General features: G+C 45.0%; 1 protein-coding gene across 1 annotated transcript in view; it reads left to right on the forward strand.

The window, feature by feature from the left end:
- The first annotated feature begins 3779 nt into the window (after positions 1-3779).
- SHC4 (SHC (Src homology 2 domain containing) family member 4) overlaps positions 3780-21670 on the forward strand; it is a 65478-nt gene continuing 47587 nt past the window's right edge. The window contains exon 1 of the mRNA XM_015427918.1: positions 3780-4370. Within this exon, the coding sequence (XP_015283404.1) occupies positions 3780-4370 (591 nt within the window). The remainder of the gene's footprint in view (positions 4371-21670) is intronic.

Below are 21670 nucleotides of genomic sequence, written 5' to 3' on the forward strand. Positions count from 1 at the left end.
GTTTCAGAGGTGGTTTGCCATTGTCTGGCTTTGCATCACAACCCTGGTATTTCTTGGAGGTCACCCATCCAAATACTAGCCAGGTTCAACCCTGCTTAGCTTCTGAGATCTGATGAGATCGGGCTAGCCTGGGCTGTTCAGGTCAGGGCACAGAGTGTGCAAATGCAAAGGGATTATTATTGTAGTCATGTGAGAGTGGCTTAGATGGCTTTTTAAACAGGCTGGCCAAATTCATGGATGCTGGGGTTGCCAGGTCCCTACCTGCTGCCAGCAGGGGGAACGGAGCTTCTTTTCCAGGATCTTCTGGAGTACATGTGCCATGATGACATCACCCAGAAGTGATGTCATCACACTAGGCATGTCGCCAGGGGGACACGCTAGCATTTGGACAGAAACTCTATGGTACCATAGAGTTTTTAGGCTGAGCGCTAAAGTGTCCCCCCCCCCCAAGCGATGTGCCCGGCATGATGACGTCACCTCTGGGGGATCCTGGCCGGCGGATCAGGGGTCCCTAAAGCAGGAAACCCCCCTGTCCCCCCAGTGGATGGCAAGCCTAATGGATTCTAAGTCAATGAGTATCTATTAGCTATGCAGGCTAGTACTGGGATTTCCAACATTTAGAGACAATAGAGATTTGACTACCAGGAGATGGGTCTTTCCATTATATCTGGCCTGTGAGCTTCGCAAGTTCACCCAGCTGCTCATTATAGGGAACAGAGAACAGGGCTATATGGATCCTTGGTCTTATCCTGCAAGACAATTCCTTACTGCTTCAGACTCCTTAGGTCTGTCTCTTCTTTGCAACGTGGAGAGCTAGAGTGGGACAGTCATTGCCCCATGAAGCTGCCTATAGCGAGTCAAACTTGTGGTCTGTCAAGGTCAGTATTGTCTACTGGAACTGGCAGTGGCTCTCCTGGGCCTCAGGCAGAGGTCTTTCAAATCTTCTACAGCCTGATCCTTTTAGCTGGAGATCCTGGGGGTTGAACTTTGGGACCCTTTGCATGCAATGTGATGCTTCACCAGCTAGCTTCAGCCCTGGGGAGTGAATTCTGTTTAGGATATCCAGATATACTTTAGAAAATAATGTACTCTGCCCAGATACTGCCCCCAAACTTCTGGTGTATGCCACAGAGTCTGCCTTCCAAAACTGCCATTCTCTCCAGGGGAGCTGATCTGTATCGTCTGGATAGCAGTTCTAATTCCAGGAGAACTCTAGCCTCTACCTGGAGGTTGGCAACTTTGCCAGGTTCATAGCTCAACATTCCAAGGTGAATAAGAAACGCTAAGGCTGCCCTTTTATATGAGGTACATGGGAGTAAGCCCTACTGAATTCAGCGGAACTTACTTCTGAATAAACATTCATATAATAAACAGCAAAGGTCATTTCGAGGGGGATCGCGGGGGATCGCAGTTCCCCCAGGTGAGGTACGGGGGGGGGGCACATGACGAAGCCCCGCCCCCTGCTTCCGGCCACCCCGCCTCCAGCCCTCATTCAGCCAGGAGGAGGCAGGAGAAGAGGGAGGGTAAGTTGCTTCCTCCCTGCCTCTCCCCACCCCTGCCTGCCTGGGGCCAGGGAGGGCCTTCGCAGGGCTTCCTTGCACTCCCGCCGGCCTTGCAGGTACACCGCCGGGCCCCTCATGGGGCTCGGCAGTGGAGCTGCAAGGCCGCCGGTGGCGGCCAGGACCGTTGAGGGCGGGGTGGGTGGCCTTATGACACACTTCCGGTGATGTTAGGGGGTGTGGCATATGCTAATAAGTTATGCTAATGAGTCCCCCTAGCTCTTTTTCTATGAAACGACCCCTGATAAACAGGGCAGTTCTGGTTCTGCAGTTGTGCTATGGACGAACAAGAACTGGCAACTCAGCATTTAATATGTTTCCCCCCCCCCAAAAAGAAGAAGTATGTTTCTAGTCCCAAACATTGTGATGTCAGCTTTGAAAGTACCCAGGAAATATCTGGTGGAATCTCTGAAATCTCTGGGCAGCCTTTCCAGCGGCCAGGAAATGGGGCTTCAACTCCTGGCATACTTTATGCCCTTCCCTATCAGATGTAGAATAAAATGATGCAAAATAAGTAAACATATGCATGATTACCAGTTTAACTCATAAAATCCAGCTTTTCTTGGCTTGGGATTTGAGTTTTCTCCCTGCTGCACTGGTACCTAGCACTCACAGCATTCTGATAATAAGCTCTGGGTCAGCCCCTCCGTTTTGATGTTGGTTTATACGCCTCCCTAAGGGTTAAGGCTGCCGACAGCTTTCAGAGGATGCAATGTACTTTATTGCCTTGCCTACTCAGATCCTGATTTCCTGTGTGCTCACTCGTTTGCAGTTTTCATCGTGTCTTTGGAGTAAATTTGATAGGCGCAGGAAGTGTCATTAGATATTGAACCAACAGTCAATAAAACAGAACTGTGTTTCAAAGAATGGTATATCATCACTTCCCTTAGGGTTTTATACCATATGAGCAAATGTCAGGGGCAAAAGGTTTTTTTAAAACCTCCTGGTGCTGCATTGCAGAAACAGCAGTGTAAAAAATGGGGTTTTTTTCCTTCAACAGGGAAAAAAGATATGAATGAGAGATATTGATATTGTAATGATGGAAGCATCCCATTCACTACCTATCAGTGCATTAAGAACTGCCCACATCACCAAAAGTCACATTTCACACGGCTACTAGTTTAGTGTATTTATGGTGCATGAGTCATCAGACTGCCTCCTGATTGGCTAAAAATTAAACACCCCTGGGACTGTCAGTCAGTTACAGCCATTCTCAAGCTTCATTCACAGATTTATTTAGCTTGCACACAGTGAAATTCATTCAGAAAACTTCATTGATAAAAACTGCAACCTTCTCTCTCTCTCTCCCTCTCTCTCATTTTTAAGAGAAATAAACTACCATGACCTGGCTGGTGAAGAATATCTACAGATGCCTCAAAGGCTTCCAAGAGATGTTTCTATAAGGCAATCATGAATATGAAGCTCTGAAGTATGTGCTGGATCATGAAATCTGCTTGAAGCGTTTTGGGATATTACAGTGTTCAGGGATCTTTCAAGGATTAGCAAGATTTCTGTTGAGAACAACTGAACTTCATCTAGATAATTATTATTTTGTGCATGTGATTCCCCCCTACATTTCTTTTTTTTAAAGATGTTTTTTTTAAAAAAAATGTAGATTCTTTTTTTCCTTGCTGATCTGCTCAACATTTAAATGTTAAGTGCAAGGCTAGTGGGGGGAAAAACCCTCCTTACTGCTGTTCTAGGAAGAGATTTCAGTTCTTGTATTGCTTTGTATGAAATAGTGTGTGTCTTTCCTCCTGTGTATGTGCATGTTTGTGTGTTTACTGCAGTCAAGGTTTTACTATTAATTATCCGGACAGTGAGCGTTCAAAGAGGAGGACAATTTTAAAGGTTGCTTTGCTTGCATGGGTAGTGATGGAGAACTGCTCTTCCCATGTTAAACAGCTGGTAGCTTTCTTTGCTTTCCTTGCTTGTGTGTATGTTTCTATCTGAAGCATTTTGTTGAGATTGAATTTGAAACTGCCAGATGTCCAGACAAAACGAAGCCGGGTTCATTAAGAGGAAAAGGTCACTCGGGAAGCAGCCGAGGACCCCACCACCACCTACTGCCAAATCTGCTGTCCTCTTTTTTGTTTTTAAAATCGCTCTGGTTTGTTTAATTCCATATTACTTTGTGTTGTTTTTAAGACGGCAGCCAGTTTAGGCAAAGAGGGATTGGGGTTTTTTGGTGTCTTTTTTTTTTTTTTTACTTCAAAGGCTATGAGAGAACGCATTCCACACAGCCTCAGTGGACATGTACTGAATGTAGAACTGCTTGGAGACCCAGGAATGCTTCACAGGGCAAAGTACAGTCGTTTTAGGAACGAGTCCCTCGCATCCTTCGAGGAAGATGCACAGAGTGGACCTCTGCATCTTAAAGGTTCTCCGTCATCTCATTCCCCAACACCGAATATGCCCGTCGACAGTGTTGCCATAGGGACGCCGGACAGCCCCGTGGCTCTGTGCGCCTTGATACCTCGCATGGGCAACCTCAAGCTGGCCAACCCTTCCACCCTCCCTAGCTTGAAGAACTTCTGTCTACGGACTAAGGAGGTGCCAAGAATTAAACTTACAGAATGTGCAACTGTTCCGAGTGGTCCTACCTCGCCAGAAATCAACTTGACTGCCTGCCTGTCCTCTTCTTATCCCCGGGGGAACCTGGACAAGCCACTGAAGGGCAGCCCAAATGTCCAGAAGGAAAATCTGTTGCTGGGCACCGAGGAATCTGCTTTGCTGACCAAACCGGTTAAAGACCTTGGCCGCAAGGGGGGTGAAACTGGTCTGGAGTCTGGGCTCTCATATAGCATCCGAGTAAGTAGGTTTTTCCCCCTTTCCCTTTTGAAATTCTGATGACTCAGTCTGGTATTTTTATAACACCACTTTATTTTTTTTTATGTGCATAAATCTCCATGGGGTGAATTAGGCCACTGTTGTTATCCCTGTATTGAAGATACACAGACAGAGCCTTGCTCAAGGCTGCTTTTCGTGCCCAAACTGAGGGTTGAGCAGGTGGTTTCCTGGTTTGTAATTCTGGGGGCAGTCTTAACAATTCTGGGGCCCTGGGCAAAAGTCCAGGATGAGACCCCAGAATCACCGCCCCCCCCACACTGCTTCCCTCTCCTGCAGGGGCCAAGCAAAGATCAGCCCTCCTCGCTTTGTGAAAGGTGAGTAGGGGCCACTGCCAGACACTGGCTGCCCAAGCCCCTGAAGGGATGAGCGCATGTGTGTGGCAGGCCCCTATCCTTTTTTTGTTGGTTTCCCCTCTATGTTTTGGGGGGAGAGCTATGGGTAGTTGGATCCCTCCCCAGTTTGGGCCTCAGGGCAGCTGCCCCTGTTATCCATTGGTGAAGGCTACCCCTGGGTCATTCAGTAATTTGCATATCACATGAACAACTCCACATGAAATGTTTGTCATAATCCATCTCAAGGTCCAGGTTGGTTTACAATATAAGAGCTAGAAAAACATGCAGACTTTTAAGAGCCACTTTTTCATGCCTAAGAGGCTTTGTATGCGTGTCATTCACGTTTTTAAGCTACTTATTTATTTATTAAAACATTTGTATCCCATCTTTCCTTGTGGTTCAAGGTGGCTTACAACAGCAACAACAACAATAATAATTTGTTTTAGTCACTGCAGTGTTTTGTGTGAGTCACATATGTGGGACATACCAGGACAAACAATCCTGTAAGTTATTCATTTCCTCACATAATGGCCAGTCCAGGGATTCACTGCACCAAGGTAGACGTCAATAGATAGGAGGCAGGTGTCTTGGTACAGATAGAAGCAAAATAATAACTTGTGCTCTTGAATTAAGGCTCGATCCTACCTTCATGTTACATTCCTCCCATCACCATTACTCTGAGCCGCATGTTGTACTGTGGTATCAATATGGCAGGGAGCAGTAGAGTCCATTCGGGCCATTTTGCAAACAGTTTCTTCGGACCTGAAGCAGTGAGTCAGATGGCAAGGGTTGGGTGGAACCCGAAACCAAAGGGTCCTTTTTCAGTGGAAAGGGCGACATAAGAGATAGTGACAAGTATATAGACAATGTGGTGGTCAAAAATGGCTTGTTATCCAAACCTGCTTTATATCTAACCAGATTACTGATGCATCTTGCCCAGTGTGCTCCCCTGAAGGGCAGCTGAACTCCAGGGTCTTGGGCACAGAAGGGTCTTCACCACTACCAGTACTGATTACCTGAGATCATTTAGCTGGACACGCCGGGAGTTAAATCTGTCTTCATTTGAAAAGGATGTCCTCTGCCCCTTAGCCACAACTCCTGCTCTAGAACTGAATTTTCCTCCTCTTTGCAGTTAATCATCATGGAAGATTGGAAATGAGAAGGGCTGTGCTCAAAAGAAGAGGAAGAGAGAGGGTGGGGGGTACTAGACGGGAATGGAAAATATATATACATGAGATTTGTTCAGAATTAATGATTGGTATTCACTAAAATTAATGTTTAAAAAAACCAGCAAAGGAGCTCGACCTTCTTGGATTTGGTGTCACGTTGTACGTATGCAAAAAAACCCCAACCCCATATTCTTTCACCTTTCTCTTCTGAAATTGTTTTTAAAATGGTGGTGGTACCATCTGTGAGAACCGTTCGTAGGTCCCAGCCCACTTTTTGATTACCAGCACCTTAAAATATTTTAATCCCCAGGAGCAATTTTAAGGTTCATTAATATATTGATGGTAAGAACTGAAACAGCTAGGCATTGTACACTACATAAAATGCAGCTCATGTGTAATGAAAACGAAATACAAGTGCCAGTCTAGTCAGAAGTAAGGTGGTTCTGAATAGTACTAGAATTGTGCATTTATTCTTGTTTTAAACAGTCTTGTGGCTTTTTATTCCCATGCCCTTGATTGTCACAAAACCAGTGAATGCTAGTGAAGTATTTTACCACTACGACATGTTTTCATTTTAATCACAAGCCACTTACCCCTTGGGTTGTGGGGGAAGTGTTGCTATAATCCAGACTGTAGTATATTTATTAGGGTTTAATCGATCTGTGTTCAGATCCCTGCTTAACACAAACTGCAGCTAGCCCTAAGCATCTCAGCAGATTGAATGTCTTTATAATGGAAATAGCAGTGGCCTACCTAAAAGAGTTGTTGTAAATAAAGGTTGTGATGCAGTATAGCCAGCTGTCACCATGTTATTCTCAGAGCCATTTTATTGGTTCGGTTCTGACTGGTGTAAAAGTATGTAAGCATTCAGAGTTACACAGAACTCTGTAGGCTTAGACTAGATAGAAACTAAACTAAATCACATGCTGTTGGACAGTCTTACAAATCTAGAAAAGTTAAAGTCTACAAAAACCTTTATGAGCCTATCTGCCAGCAGGTTTTGTATTATAGTAATTTATGGCTCAAAAGAAAAAAAGTAAACTGGATTTGTAAAACAAAAAAGACTCAAATGACTTCTTGAAGATAAACAGGTACTCAGCATATCACTCACCAGTTCATTTAGCTGAGGAAACAGAGTCTATAGAAAGGAAGACTCCTTAACTTTAAGGAAAGAGATCCTAAGAAGATCCCAAGAAAGAATCCTCTCTAACCCGGTTTAGGCTCAATTTGAGACAGTGAAATAAAACCATCATATATTATGTAACCTATTTTGCTTTGGTGTCAGGAAGATTTTGTTTTGGATCCAAAGGTAATTTTCTACTCATATAAGCAGTCTTCATTAATGGAAGCCTTCTTCAGTTTGTGGAAGATTACTTTTCCCAGAAGTCTCTTTCCACACATGAAGGAGCGGAGGGGCAACTATCTTTGATCTTCATGTACTACCCGAATGTGAGGGGAAGGGGGGCACCAATAACCTCATATTATACATTAGATACTTTCTTCGTGAACTGTGCAAATGCTTCCCACAGGAGAAATCTGACACAGTTTCTACTCATGTTCCTCTTGCGTTAATGAAATGCACAAAATAGTTGTGGCTAAGAAACTGGGAATTCTCCAAGAGTAGGGGTTAATTTTGCACTAGATCTCATTTCTGGGAACAGAACACTTACCTTGCATATATATTAAATGCCAACACTATATGTGAAGTACTCTGGGAACTGTAAAAACTAAATACTGTAACAACAATACTTTAACACAATTTTATAATACAAAGAAACAGAGACACCTCTGTGCTTAACCACTAACTATTGGGAAGTCTGAGGGCAAAATGTCACATAGTACAGCCAAATGACAAAATATGAGTCTTATTCCAACTTACTGTTTGGATCTATTTCACTCCAGATTTATTGTTGAGGTAATTGAAACAGTACAAGAGCATGGCGGATTCATGGTGTTGCAAAGTTGCCAAGTACACCTTTTGGCAATTCTTTTTACATGAGCTTGTCCTCTGAGGAAACTTTGGTTATCTGCTATAGCATCTTTATGTATTGTAGTAGATTCTGGGACATGTTCTAGGGCAGTGCCCTTCAGCCTTTTTAGACCCAGAAGCTGCTGAGCTGCAAGGATATTACAGGAAGTCCATGTGACATCACAGCCACATGACAGGAAGAGGGGGAAGATGGAGTTAAAAGCATCAAGGGTACCTCCATGGGCAGCAAATCAAGAGAACTAGGCAAGGCAAGCATCAGGATGAATATCCTAGTGAGAGACCAGCAAAACCCTGGAGAAATCTCTTCAGCCATAAATGTTGCTAGGCAAGGCCTTGTGGATTCTAGCATTGTTTTTATGCTTGCTGCTGTATTGGTTTTAGATAAATGTCCTGCATATATTTCTGAAAGCTATCTGGCATGGCTTCTGTTTAGCACTGCTGGTTGCCAGACTGTTCTCCTGTCAACGTGTCAAGCCTCTGGTTTTAACTGTTGTCTTGAGGCTTTAATGTTGTCTGGAGGTGCTTAGTGTTGCTGTTTAATTTGATTTTACCAATGTTGATGTTCTGATGTCGTAAGATTCTGTATTTTTATATTGTTCACATTAAAAGATTAGACCACAGGGATTTGTTTACTATTTATATATTGCTAGGCTAGCCTGATCTCGTCAGATCTGAGAAGCTAAGCAGGCTTGGTCCTGGCTTGTATTTGGATGGGAGACCTCCAAGGAGTAGCAGGGCCCCATTGCAGAAGCAGGCCATGGCAAACCACCTCTGAACCTCTCTTGCCTTGAAAACCCTGTGGGGCCTGCTATAAGTCAGCTGTGACTTGACAGCGGCAACAACAAATAAATATTTTCGAAGGCTTGGAAAACTAGGAAAGGGTGACCAGGGTTGACTGTGCCTATGTGATTTGTGTTTTCCAATATGGCCCTGACTTGTAATCATGTGCACACAAGACCGACACTGGAGCACATTAACATGTCAATTTTTATTAACAAGAAATAGCTGACAATATGTATATGGATTAGATTGTGAGCTTGTAAATGTTTGAACTATATCTCTTTAATGGTTCCTTTTTAAAATTAAATTTACATCCCTAACCTTAGGTTTCTTTCCAAAGAGAAAAGCAGGATACAAATTGTTAAAATACATATGTGAAGAATTATTAGGTGTTTTGCTGGGTCCAGTGGGTTTAGCTGTGCAGAGGATTAGTCCTAGCAAACAAGGGAAAGAAAGGGATGTACAACAGAATTTCGGTAGTGGTGTAGAAAGAAAGGAGTTTGGACACCTGCAGTTTACCTCTGTATCCTATAGTGCCTGGGGGAGTGAGAAGCCTTCAAAAGAACCGAAGACTGTTTTTCACATGGATGAGTCAGTGTTATACAAAACAAGGCATTTTCCCAAATTAGAATCTGTAGGCTCATCCCTAAGATATTTTTGTCTCTACTGTGCTGTTGAATTCAATAGGAAAAATGAGTACCCAGCATGGCAGGGCGAGATGTTGGTTCTTCTTTCCGTCCTGCCTGATACTCAAACCTGTTTGGTCTGTTCAAAAATGTATTTTTATTAGGCTCAGTCGGTTTTACCGGAATTGAGGTATACTTGAATCAATAGTCTAATTCCTGGGATCTCCCCTATTTTGGTTTTCAAAGGCAGCTATGCACAAATCACTTTTTGACGCTCCGGCTGTTGTGCAGGCGTGGAAGCATTCCACATATTTTCCCATCCTTTTTCTTTTGTCCGTCTATTATTTATTTATTTATACTTATATTTATACCCCGCCCACCCTGTAAACAGGCTCTGGGCGGCTTACAAAGGACGGCAAAATATGCCGATTTCACATAACCCATAAAACTTTAAAATAGCATAAAACAGACATAATATATCAACAATAAACATTAAAATGCTATTAATAAATAATATTAAAGTGAATGGCGTGCGTTTTCATTCCGGTCATCTTCTGATCTTCAGGCCAGTCCTATGGGCCAGATGTTAAATGGCACCGTCGGTAGTGGGTTCTTTGTATGAGAGTATTTGGAAGTCTCTTCTTTACTGATTTCTTCTAAAATAAAAAAGCCTGGCTACTTTAGTGCTTCTTTTGAGCAAGTTTGGTCTGCTGCATATGAAAACTCTTGGAAAAAACTGGTGCTTCTTAAGTGTTGTACTAGGATCTGGGAGACCCAGGTTGGAACCCCACTCTGCCACAGAAGCATGCTGGATGACCTTGGTCTCAGCCTAACCTACCTTACAGGGTTGTTGTGAAGATAAAATGGAGAAGGGGAGAATGTTGTAAGCTACGTAGGGTCTTCATATTTGTTATAGAAACAAAGTCTTAGGATTAGGGTCTACCTGGAGTAGTTTGTAGTAGACCAGTATTTTTAAGTCTTCAGAGGATCACTCCAAAATGTGCGGGGGGTGGTGGTGAGCTGAAGTCCATGTTCACCACATTAGTGATCTGAACAGGGCACTGCATGCATGGAAATCGAGGAGAAGCTGTAACTGATGTGTGACTGTTACACAAGATACAGGGTGGGACCTGTGCATTCTGTAATTGTGCTTCTGTTAAGTAGTTTTTGCTGGGTATGTGCTTTGTTTGGTGTAGTGGTTAAGTGTGCAGACTCAAATCTGGGAGAACCGGGTTTGATTCCCCCCTCCTCCACTTGCACCTGCTGATGTGACCTTGGGTCAGTCACAAGCTCTGGCACAGCTGTCCTTGAAAAAAGAGCAGTTTCTGTCAAGAGCTCTCTCAGCCCCGCCCACCTCACAGGGTGTCTGTTGTGGGGAGGGGAAGGGAAAGGAGTTTGTAAGCCGCTCTGAGACTCCAAGTGAAGGGCGGGGTATAAATCCAATCTCTTCTCTTCTCTTCTTCTTCTTTAGTACATACTATCCCTTTAAAGAAAGGTAAATTGATTTTTCTTCCCTGTCTCCCTCAGGCTCTCATTTCGTCTGTACTGCTCTGATGTGTTTACAAGCGAAGGATCAGGTTTTAAAAGTGGGTGGGTGGGAGAGAAAGCAGGCTAACGCTGCTCCGTAAAAGGATTTTGACATTCCCCAGCCCCTCTCCCATATGGGTTAGGTTTATAATTCCTCCTTTCCTCTCCCAAACAGACCTGGTTAACTCCTGCAAGGTGGCTGTAGCTTTGGTTTTCTGTGGCGCTCATGGGAAGGAAATGAACTTCAGTGACTCTGTGCTTCTTCTCATCTATGATTCAGGAGCTGGGGAAATATTTTTAGCTTCTCCCTCCTCTTTTGATGCACTGCTCTTGGGGAGCAAATGTTTAATTATAATATCCAAGGAAAACCATTCAGAGGACAGGTGTCTGCTCACAGACCCGTGCGGCTCCAAATCTCATCAAAGGGACGGAGGAAGAGACTTGGCTGCAGCTGTTCCACCCCCTGCCTTTAACTCACGATGAGTCATGCTGCTTGGCATCCCACCGCGGACTGACCTGGCATGGAGGCCCTAGCAATCTGCTCGATCCATGCCTTTCATAGCGTGGCCCCGGATGAACAGCGCGGGATGAGTATGCTCTGGAGGCAGGCATCCGAAGGAGGATGTGAAGCTTCCTGGCCTCAGAGGGTGGCAAGGTGGGGCAGATAGCAAGGCCCTGGGGGGTGGCAGGAAACCCATGCAGGAGATTTTAAAAAAAGGAAAGACAGCCAACATGGTCTTTATTCCATCACTTGCACTGTTATCAAAAGGGCATTAATAATACTATGGAGCAATGCTCCTTCTAAGCTGTGGAGTCTTGTGAGCAAAAATTCTACTTTGTGAGTTACTGGTATTAAAGTTGTGAGCAAGCAATTTGGCTACTGCATACATTAGTTTGCTCTGGAGCCATCTCTCCTGAGCTAAGACAAAAATGTGTGAGCCGGAGACTAAAAAACTGTGAGCTAGCTCACACTAACTCAGCTTAGAGGGAACACGGCCATGGAGCATGGTAATTTTGCTGACATATAGATTGGGCTGCTTGAATGAGCAGAAGTGTCCGCTCTGTTTGTGTGCCCTGTTCCACCTGTGCCTCCCGCGGATGGTCTCTGCCTTACCTGAGGGCTCTCAGAATTCTGAAGCCAACCGTGTTTCTCCGGGTAGACGTGTCCTACTGCATTTTTCAGCAGAGTGCTTTACAGTAGCAGTACAGCTGTTTTGCAGTGCACCACCTGAAAGAACTGACAGTTGCTGTTTTTCATGGCTGAGGAGCTCGGCTTAGATGACAAGGATGAATAAGTATGTTGTAGATTTCCCCTGCCTATAGTTTATCGTACAACCTTCAGTTAGTGTTTGTAAATAGCTCCTTGTTATGCACAGAGGTGTCTCAGATTGCTGTTCTCGCAACAATGTGGTTTAATTAAGTAGAACTTCTGCCCTAGAGATACCGATAAAATGGTTTGCTAAATTAACCAGTCAAACCACACTACAAAAAAACCCCAAAAGATCTTGACATGATAGCACCTGTGATTTAGGCTTACAAATTGTTTGGGGGCAGGAAGCAGGCAATCTCTCACCCCTGTTCTCAGTCTACTGCCCTTGGTAATTGGAGCAGTGGGAGGGAAAAAAGGGGGGGGAATGGCATCAATGGTGAGGGCTTAGAGATTTTCCTCAGTCTCTGTGGTAAATAACATAGTAATCAGTCATAACATTGATTCTTCACATGGAAGTGATGTCACAGCCTCCATGCCATTCTGTGAATTCCCCCTATTTCTAGCGTAGAGGCCATAGAGATTGGGAGGTTCCTAGAACTTCACACAGAAGTGACATTATATCCACTGACCCTCCACCTGGAAGTGATATCACAGACTCCATGCAGGTCTAGGAACTTCCCTAGAAATTCCAAGATTGTCTTCTGGAAGCGATGTCACATTCCCCCAAATCTCCCAGTATTTCCCAGTGCAGGGTTGGTAATGCTGCTAAGAATTTATTGAGATTCTTGAGCAGTATTTTTGGTGCACGTACATTCCTGCAAAAATATAAAATATTGCACAAAGAACATTTAGATACAGTGATGTGTACAATTACAGTTTTGAGTCTGATAGTACAATCTTGACATGATCGTACCTATGATTTAGGCTTACAAACTGCCTGGGGGCAGCAGGCAATCTCTCACCCCTGCTCTCAGTTTACTACCCTTGGTAATTTGAGCAGTGGGAGGAAAAGGGGGGGAAGCCATCATTACATTAAGATTGCTAAAATGCTGCTTTGGAAATGTCGATGAGAGGCAAAGACATGCTGAAACTGAAACTTTTAGCAAACTACCCATGGTGCCTCACTCAAATAATACCCAAAAGGATTCCAAATTATGTGTGTGTTTAATTAATAGGTCTGTTATTCTCTCTGAAACTTGAGGTGGATGACATCGTTACAGTCACTTTAGAGGCCCTGCTTTAGGTGCTTCCGCCTTCTGAGATGACGTGGCCTTCTCAGTCATGGCACCAAAACTCTGGACCTTTCTCCCCAGGGAGATTTGTCTTTCCCCTTCTGTGGCTGTCTTCTGCCAATGGGCGGAGACTTCTGTGTTTCATTTAGCATTCCCTCAATGATCCCTCCTTACTACCCGGTCTTTTTGTGTTGTGCATGAATTGTAACTCGGTTGTTAAATTGTTTTAGTGATGTATACTTGGGAGGGGGTTGCTTTTAATCATTTTCAAATATGATTTTATCATGTATATTTTAACCTTGAATCTCAGGGAGAAAGGCAGACTATAAACAACCAAATAAATAAATAAATAGCTGCCTTGGGAGCCCGTGTAAAAGCAGAAAGCTGGGATACAAATTCTGTAAATAAATAAAATAACTTAAAAACAAGGCAGTAGGAACAGTATAATACATACAACAAAGAATGAAATGAAAACAGGGTAACAAAATTAGAGGATTCAATAGCAGGCTGTAATAATACAGACAATAAGGCAGGATTGAAGAATTGGAGAACAGTGCAGTAAAAGCAGGATTAATACATACAATGAACAATGCAATGAAAGCTGCCTAAACAACAACCCTCACAGCCAGTAACAATAAGTCTGTCCCCTTTGTGAAAATGCCCTTTTGAACTATTCCATTTTTGGCATTCAGTGGAATGATAGACTCATCATCCATATGAAATGAATGTACTTGTATTTTGGTCCACAATACAACACATCAGAATGGTCCCACTATGGAAACAAGAGTCTGGAACTCCAGAATTAGAAGCAACTCTACTGTAGTGCCTTAAATTCCTCATTTCTGCTAGTTTTGGTCCACAATCTGCCTCCTGAGGATGGTATAACCTAGGTGTTGAGTCCTTAAGGAATACTCGGGGTTTATCCCACCATATGGTCTGTAACATTTCCTGAACTTTCCTGAACCAATCCTGGGCTTCAGGTTTTATTCTAACTGTTTTCCCTCATGCCTTTCCCCCCTGCTTCCTTGATCACACAGTGTAGCCAGCCATTTTGCATCGGTTGTTCATGTGCATAAATATCCAGTGGTGGCCATTTTAGACCTCTGCAAGAACAGCTGGCTTTCCTCTTCTGCCCTTTGTGGTCCTGTTTTGCTCTCTGACAACAAGTGGCAAAGGGGGGGGGAATGTTTTAAGGAGAAAAAGGATGAGATTGCAGAAGCTGTGTTTGATTAGATCTCAATCCACCTCTGGTTTGCAACCCCGTCTGTGGAAGACACGTGATCCAGGTGATCACATCTCAGAATTCTGATGCTGGAGTTGTTTCCTAGGCAATAATACAAAGACTGTACTGACTTGTGCTTTCAAAACAAAAGTGCCCAGACTTCCTGTCTCTGTGGCAGTTCAAGAATAGAGATTTGTAAACTCTGCAGATAAAACCCACTCTTTTTTTGGTCACCATAATTGCAAGTGCAGCAAGGAGGCTGGTGCTAAAGCAAAGAAGGGAGGGTGGTTTTCTCTGCAGGTTTTATTGGCCTTCCTTCCTTCCTTCTGCTGTCCTCTTTAGTTTAGCCTTGGGATCCTGACGTCCATCCTTTTCACCTTCTGAAGCAACCCTGCTCCCTTGACGCTATCTTTTCTTTTAAAGGTTTTGGTCTTAAAGGTGTCACTGGACTCAAACTGGTTAGATATAAAACAGGCCGACACGGCTACCCTCCTGAATTTTCCTTTTCTCAGTTGCCTTCCTATTTATTTATTTATTTCATTAGACTGATATCCCACCTTCCCCACGTTGTAGGCTCAGGGCGGGTACCAACACGTATATAGCTGCAATTAATGCAGAGTTACAATTTACAACTGAGACTGTTCGACCTTATTCTGCGATTTGAGGGTGTGTGGGTTACTCATCTCTCCTTATATATAATTGAGTAAGAACATTCTATATGAACATTCTAAATTTGGCCCCTTTAGTGTATGGACGCTTGAACTGTCAGTCAGAAGACGCTGGCTGGGTTGACTGGCTGCTTTGTGCAGTCCCGCCCAGCGTTTCAAGGTCTTTTGCATATGGAAGCTGATTGGACTTCACTGCATTCCACACCTCAAACTCACCCCCCTCCCCGCAAGGCAGTTGGAATGTCAGTTGCATATGGAACCTTCAAGGTCTTTTGCATATGGAAGCTGATTGGACTTCACTCCATTCCACACCTCATACTCCCCCCCCCCCAAGGCAGTTGGAATGTCTGGTGGTGTGTAGGTCCCAGAATCATGTTTTAAAAGCTGCCTGGGGGATTATGGACCATTCACACACTTTCAACCTTAATATACCTCATAGGGGGAGAGGAGAATGATGACAGCTGCTTTCCCTAGGCAGAGGCGGGGGGGGGGAAGTAAACTTGAAGACAGACAGGCAGATAAAGGTTAGGCTGATGGTTGCCTGGAAAGCACATGGGGTTGCCAACTCCAGGTTGGAAAATTCCAGGATAGTTTAGGAATGAAGCCTGCTGAGGGTGGGGTCTGAGGAGGAGGAGGAGGAAGAGGGGGACCTCAGACAGATACAATGCCATACTCCCCACCCTCCAAACAAGCTGTTGCCAGTCTCCAGGTGACAGCTGGAGAGCTCTTAAAGCTCTGGTGCTAATTCAAAGTGCTGCAATTTGTCGACAGAGTAGTGTTTTGGCAAATCTTTAGGAATTGTTTGGTGCATTTACGATGAGGCACCCACCCAGAGCCTCTGGCATTTTCTCACTCTGCTGGCATCAAAACCAATTTAAGGCAAAATAAGAGGCTACTGAGAGGGGAGGAAATAAAGTTGCCAGCTTTAGGTATGGAAAATCCTGGAGATTTGAGGAGTGGAGGCCGGAGAGGGGGACATCAGACAGGTTACAGTGCCATAGACTCCACCCTCCAACCCAGCTATTTGCTCCTGGGGAACTATTGTTGCCAATCTTGGCCCAGCACCCATCAAACCATTCTCTTCAACCCCCTGCTGTGCAGCTGACTTTCCCCTAGGGTTGCCAATCTCCAGGTGGGACCTGGAGATCTCCCACTGCTACAATTGATCTCCAGATGACAGAGATCAGTTTCCCCTGGAGAAAAGGGCTGCTTTGGAGGGTAGACCTTATGACATTATACCTGCTGAGTCCTTCTGCCCCCCCCAATGCTGCCCTCTACAGAATCCACCCCCCAAAACTCCAGATATTTCCCTCCTTGGAGCTGGCAACCCTACTTTCCCCTCAGTGCCTGTTGGTAGGCAACTAAGTTTGGTCTAGTCACCTACTTTGGCCTTTGGGAGAAAACACATTGGGGCCAATCCTGATAGGGTTGCCAACTCCCGATGGGAAATTCCTGGAGATTTGAGGGATGGAGCGTGAAGAGGGTGAGGTTTGAGGAGGGGTGGGACCTCAGACAGGTACAATGCCATAGACTCCACCCTCCAAACCACTCAGTCCCTCATGGGTAACCATTGTTGCCAATCTCCAGGTGAGGGCTGGAGACCACTCAAAATTACAATTGCTCTGCAGAAGGGAGGGCGGAAGTCAGCTGAAGTCAAAGGGGCAGATAATGGTAGGTTGATGGTTAGCTGCGAAGGAGATGGGGTTTCCAACTCCAGGCTGGCAAATTCCTGGGGATTTGAGGGGTGGAGCCTGAAGAGGGTGGGGTTTGCGGAGGGGTGGGACATCAGACAGGTAGAATGCCATAGACTCCACCCTCCAAACCAGCCATTTCGTCCTGGGTAACAATTGTTGCCAATTTCCAGGTGAGGGCTACAGATCACTCAAAATTACAACTGCTCTTCAGGGACCAGAGATCAGTTCCTCTGGAGAAAACAGTGGACTCTGTCATTATACCCTGCTGAGGTCACCACAGCAAAATGACACTGTTTGCCCAAAGCCAGAGCACTCCCCCAGAGCCTCTTTCTAGATCACGTTGTATTTATTTCCACAACGGGCTTTACTGCTAGTAGACAATAAACAAGGCCAGAGATTGGGAGAAGTGGCTGTATAAATGCTTTTCTCTTACTCAGGCTTTTAAGCAAAAGTGGATCTTTGAGAAACAGTGATAAGATTAGCTCCACTCAGGAGAATTTATTGCAAACTTCCAGTATTGATTCCCCCCCCCCTCTCTCTTCCTCTCCCCCGTCTCCACTTAGTATACCTTCCCACGCATACGTTCAGGGTGATCTTACTCACTGTCATATGATCTCAGCCTATGACTCACCTACTCCTCCAAATCTCTGGCTTCATCAAGGATGGTAAAGCACAACCAGCCGATTTTACAAGATTTCTGCTCTTCAGAGAAAGCAGAGCTGAAAACGCTCACAGACACGCAAACATCCCATGGCAGTGCTTTTCAGAACATAGATTGTCCATCCTGTTAAAAGAGAGATTGAATCTCAGGGGGAATTTTCAAATTTGTGATTTGCAATTTTCTCTTTTATTAATTAGATTTAAAAACTGTAATTATTTTGTGTTCTTTTTGAGCTGCATCTAAGAGCGGATAAAGAGATTTCAGCTTAGGTGAAATGCAAGTTGTGTCTTCAGTATATTTTTCAGGGCCTTGTGGTTGCAAATAGTTTGTAATCAGCAGCAACAGCAGTCGTTATGGATTCCGAAACTTTGTTTGCTTGTCACATATAATACTACTAGGAAAAAAGCCCGTTGTGGAAATAAATACAACAGCCTCTAGAAAGAGGCTCTGGGTGGGTGCTCCAGCCTTGGACACTCAGTGTCAATTTGCTGTGGCGACCTCAGCAGGGTATAATGACACTGAGTCCACCATTTTCTCCAGAGGAACTGATCTCTGCTACCTAAAGAACAGTTGTAATTTTGAGGGCTCTCCAGCCCTCACCTGGAGATTGGCAACAAAGGTTCCCCAGAAGGGAATGGTTGGTTTGGAGGGTGGAGTCTATGGCTTTGTACCTGTCCGAGGTCCCACGCCTCCTGAAATCTCACCCTCTCCAGGCTCCATCCCTCACATCTCCAGGAATTTCCCACCTGGAGTTGGCAACCCTACCTCCTTCCCAGCCAATCATTAACCCACCTTTATTTTCCCCTCACTCTTCAGCTTTCCACCCCCCAAACACCTGCAGCCTCTCCCATGCTCTGAAGCCCTGACTGCTACGTCACATTGGCTGTCATATGGGGGCCACCTCAGCAGCATATAAGGATACAGAGCCCACCATTTTCTCCAGGGGAACTGATCTCTGCCATTTGGAAAGCAGTTGTAATTCTGAGTGATCTCCAGCCCTCACCTGGAAATTGGACACATTTTACCTCAGAACAGCAAACGGTTTAGAATGTTAGAGGCAAAAGCCAATCAAGTCACATATGCAAACAACCTCTGTGTTCTGAGGCAAAGGCCAATGAGGCTGCATATGCAAATAACCTCTGTGTTCTGACTGGCTATGGGGAGGGGGAGGAACAGCAAATGGTTTAGAATGTTGGAGGCGAGACTCAAGCAATGCAGCCAGTGGATAGGGACAGATTCTGAGTGACACACCAGGGCGCCAACCAATTCCAGAGCGTGTGCAATGTTCTAGAGAAGTGCCACCACCATTTGGCTTTTATATATAAGGGAGATTACATAGTTCTCTGAGAAGTGAGCAGAGAGGCAGTGCTAACCTGGACCAGTGTTCCCTCTAAGCTGAGTTAGTGTGAGTTAATGCACAGTTTTTTAGCCCCTGGCTCACACATTTTTGTCTTAGCTCAGGAAGGATGGCTCCAGAGCAAAGTAATTTATGCAGCAGCCAAATAACCTGCTTACAACTTTAATGCCACTAGCTCATAGAGTAGAATTTTTGCTCACAAGACTCCAGAGCTTAGAGGGATCATTGACCTGGACTGCTTCTCTTTAGAGGAGAGTTCTGGAGACTTAGGGCATCATTGTAGAGTTTGATTGCGGCAGCCAGATCTCCCACTATAGCTACTCTACAGTAAGAGACTTCCCATCCCCGGCTTCACTGTTCCCACTGCTGCTTCGTAGAGCAGCAACAGGAATATATAAATTAAAAAAATGGCTACTTTGGAGGGTGGATTCTGTGGAACTATATCTCACTGAGGTCCTTCCCAAACCCCTCCACCCCCAAAATCTCCATGTATTTCTCAACCCTAGGTGTCACACCAACACCAATCTGGAAGTGATACCACGTCAATACAGTGGCCTAGGATTCACCCAAAACTATGTTTTTACCATAGAGTTTTGGGTGAATCCTAAAGCATTGTTCTGATGCAGTGACTTCACTTCCGAGTGCTCACTGGAAGTGACATTGTGATGTTGGTGCAATGCTGTTCATCATAACTCCACCTTCTGTGTCCCAGTGTTCGTCAGCACTGGGCTGGCAGCCCTAAGTGTGCTTCATTGACAAATATACAAGTACAGCACAGCTGGAGGCAAAGAGGCACTCCTATGGGACAGCAGACCTGCTCCCCCATCAGATGTTAATTGATTTAATTGAATGTAATTCATTTGTACACCACCTTTCTCCCAAATGGGGTCCCAAAGTGACTTATGTTGTTCTCCTCTCCTCTATTTTATCCTCTCAACAACCCTGTAAGGCAGGTTAGGCTGAGACAGTGTGACTGGCCCAAGGTCATAAGAACCTAAGAGAAGCCATGTTGGATCCAGTCCAACACTCTGTGTCCCACAGTGACCAAAACCCATCAGGAGGTCCACCAGTGGGGCCAGAACTCCAGAAGCCCTCCCACTGTTGCTCCCCCAAGCATAAGAAAACAGAGCATCACTGCCACAGACATAGTGTTCCATCTATAGGTAAAGGTAAAGGTTTCCCCTGATCGAAAGCCAGTCGAATCCGACTCTAGGGATGCAGTGCTCATCTCCGTTTCCAAGCCGAAGAGCCAGCACTATCCAAAGAAATTTCTGTGATCATGTGGCAGACATGACTAGACGCCGAGGCACATGGAATGCTGTTACCTTCCCACCAAAGTGGTACCTATTTATCTACTTGCAATGTCTTGCTTTCGAACTGCTAGGCTGGCAGGAGCTGGGGCCAGAGACGGGAGGTCACTTCATCATGCTGCACTCGGGTCTCAAACTGCTGAAGTACCAACCTTCCAGTCTGCTGTTCAGTGTCTTAATCACTTGAGCCACTGCAGCCCTGTTCCATCTATTTGTTGTTGTTCAGTCGCACAGTCGCACAGTCGAGTCTGACTCTTTGCGACCCCATGGACCAGAACACGCCAGGCCCTCCTGTCTTCCGCCGTCCTCTGACGTTGGCTCAACTTCATGTTCGTTGCATCTATGACACTGTCTAACCATCTCATCCTTTGCCATCCCCATCTTCTTTGAACTTCAATCTTTCACAGAATCAGGGTCTTCTCCAGGGAGTGCTCCCTTCTCATTGGGTGGCCAAAGTATTTGAGCTTCAACTTCAGGATCTGGCCTTCCAGGGAACAGTCTGGGTTGATTTCTTTTAGGATTGACTGATTTGATCTTCTTACAGTCCAAGGGACTCTCAAGAGTCTTCTCCAGCACCATAGTTCAAAAGAATCTATTCTTCGGCGCTCGGCCTTCCTTATAGTCCAACTCTCACAGCCATACATAACTACTGGGAATACCATTGCTTTGACCATGCGGACTTTTGTTGGCAGGGTGATGTCTCTACTTTTTATCATGCTGTTTAGGTTCGCCATCGCTTTCCTCCCAAGGAGCAGGCTGCTGTCACAGTCTGGGGTGATCTGGGATCCCAGGAACGTGAAGTCTGTCACTACTTCCACGACTTCCCCTTCTATTTACCAAGGAGTGATGGGGCCGGATGCCATGATCTTAGTTTTTTTGATGTTGAGCTTCAAGCCCACTTTTGCGCTCTCCTCTTTTATCCTGAGCAAGAGGTTCTTGAGGTCCTCTTCACTTTCTGCCATTAGAGTGGTATCGTCTGCATATCTATCTATACCTTGCAGCTGATAGCCACCGATGGACCTCTGCTCCATATGTTTACCTAATCCCCTCTTGAAACTTTCTATACTTGTAGCCATGACCACCACCTGTAGCAGTGAATTCCATGTATTAATTACTCTTTGGGTGAAGAAGTCCTTCCTTTTATCTGTTCTAAACGTACTGTCCATTCATTTTGCTGAGTGTCCATGAGTTCTTGTATTGTGAGAAAGGGAGAAAAGTATTTCTTTCTCAACCTTCTCTATCCTTTCTCTGTCTCTGCCTTCTCTATCCCAATCAGCCATCTTCTATGGCACAAGTGGGGATTCAAACCGGGATCTCCCAGATGCTAGTCTAACACTCTTCATCAGTACACCACATCCTGTTGCCATGAGTCTTCTGCCTCCATTTTTTAGCTCTGTCCTCTTTCCATTTTGGCCCTTGACCACCCCACTAGTCCTGCCATCTTGGAGAAATCTTGCCTGCCCTTGTCTCTCCTCTCCTTGGC

The sequence above is a fragment of the Gekko japonicus genome, unplaced genomic scaffold, assembly GCF_001447785.1.
Source record: "Gekko japonicus isolate JY-2015 unplaced genomic scaffold, Gekko_japonicus_V1.1 scaffold772, whole genome shotgun sequence".
In the NCBI taxonomy this organism is placed as follows: Eukaryota; Metazoa; Chordata; class Lepidosauria; order Squamata; family Gekkonidae; genus Gekko; species Gekko japonicus.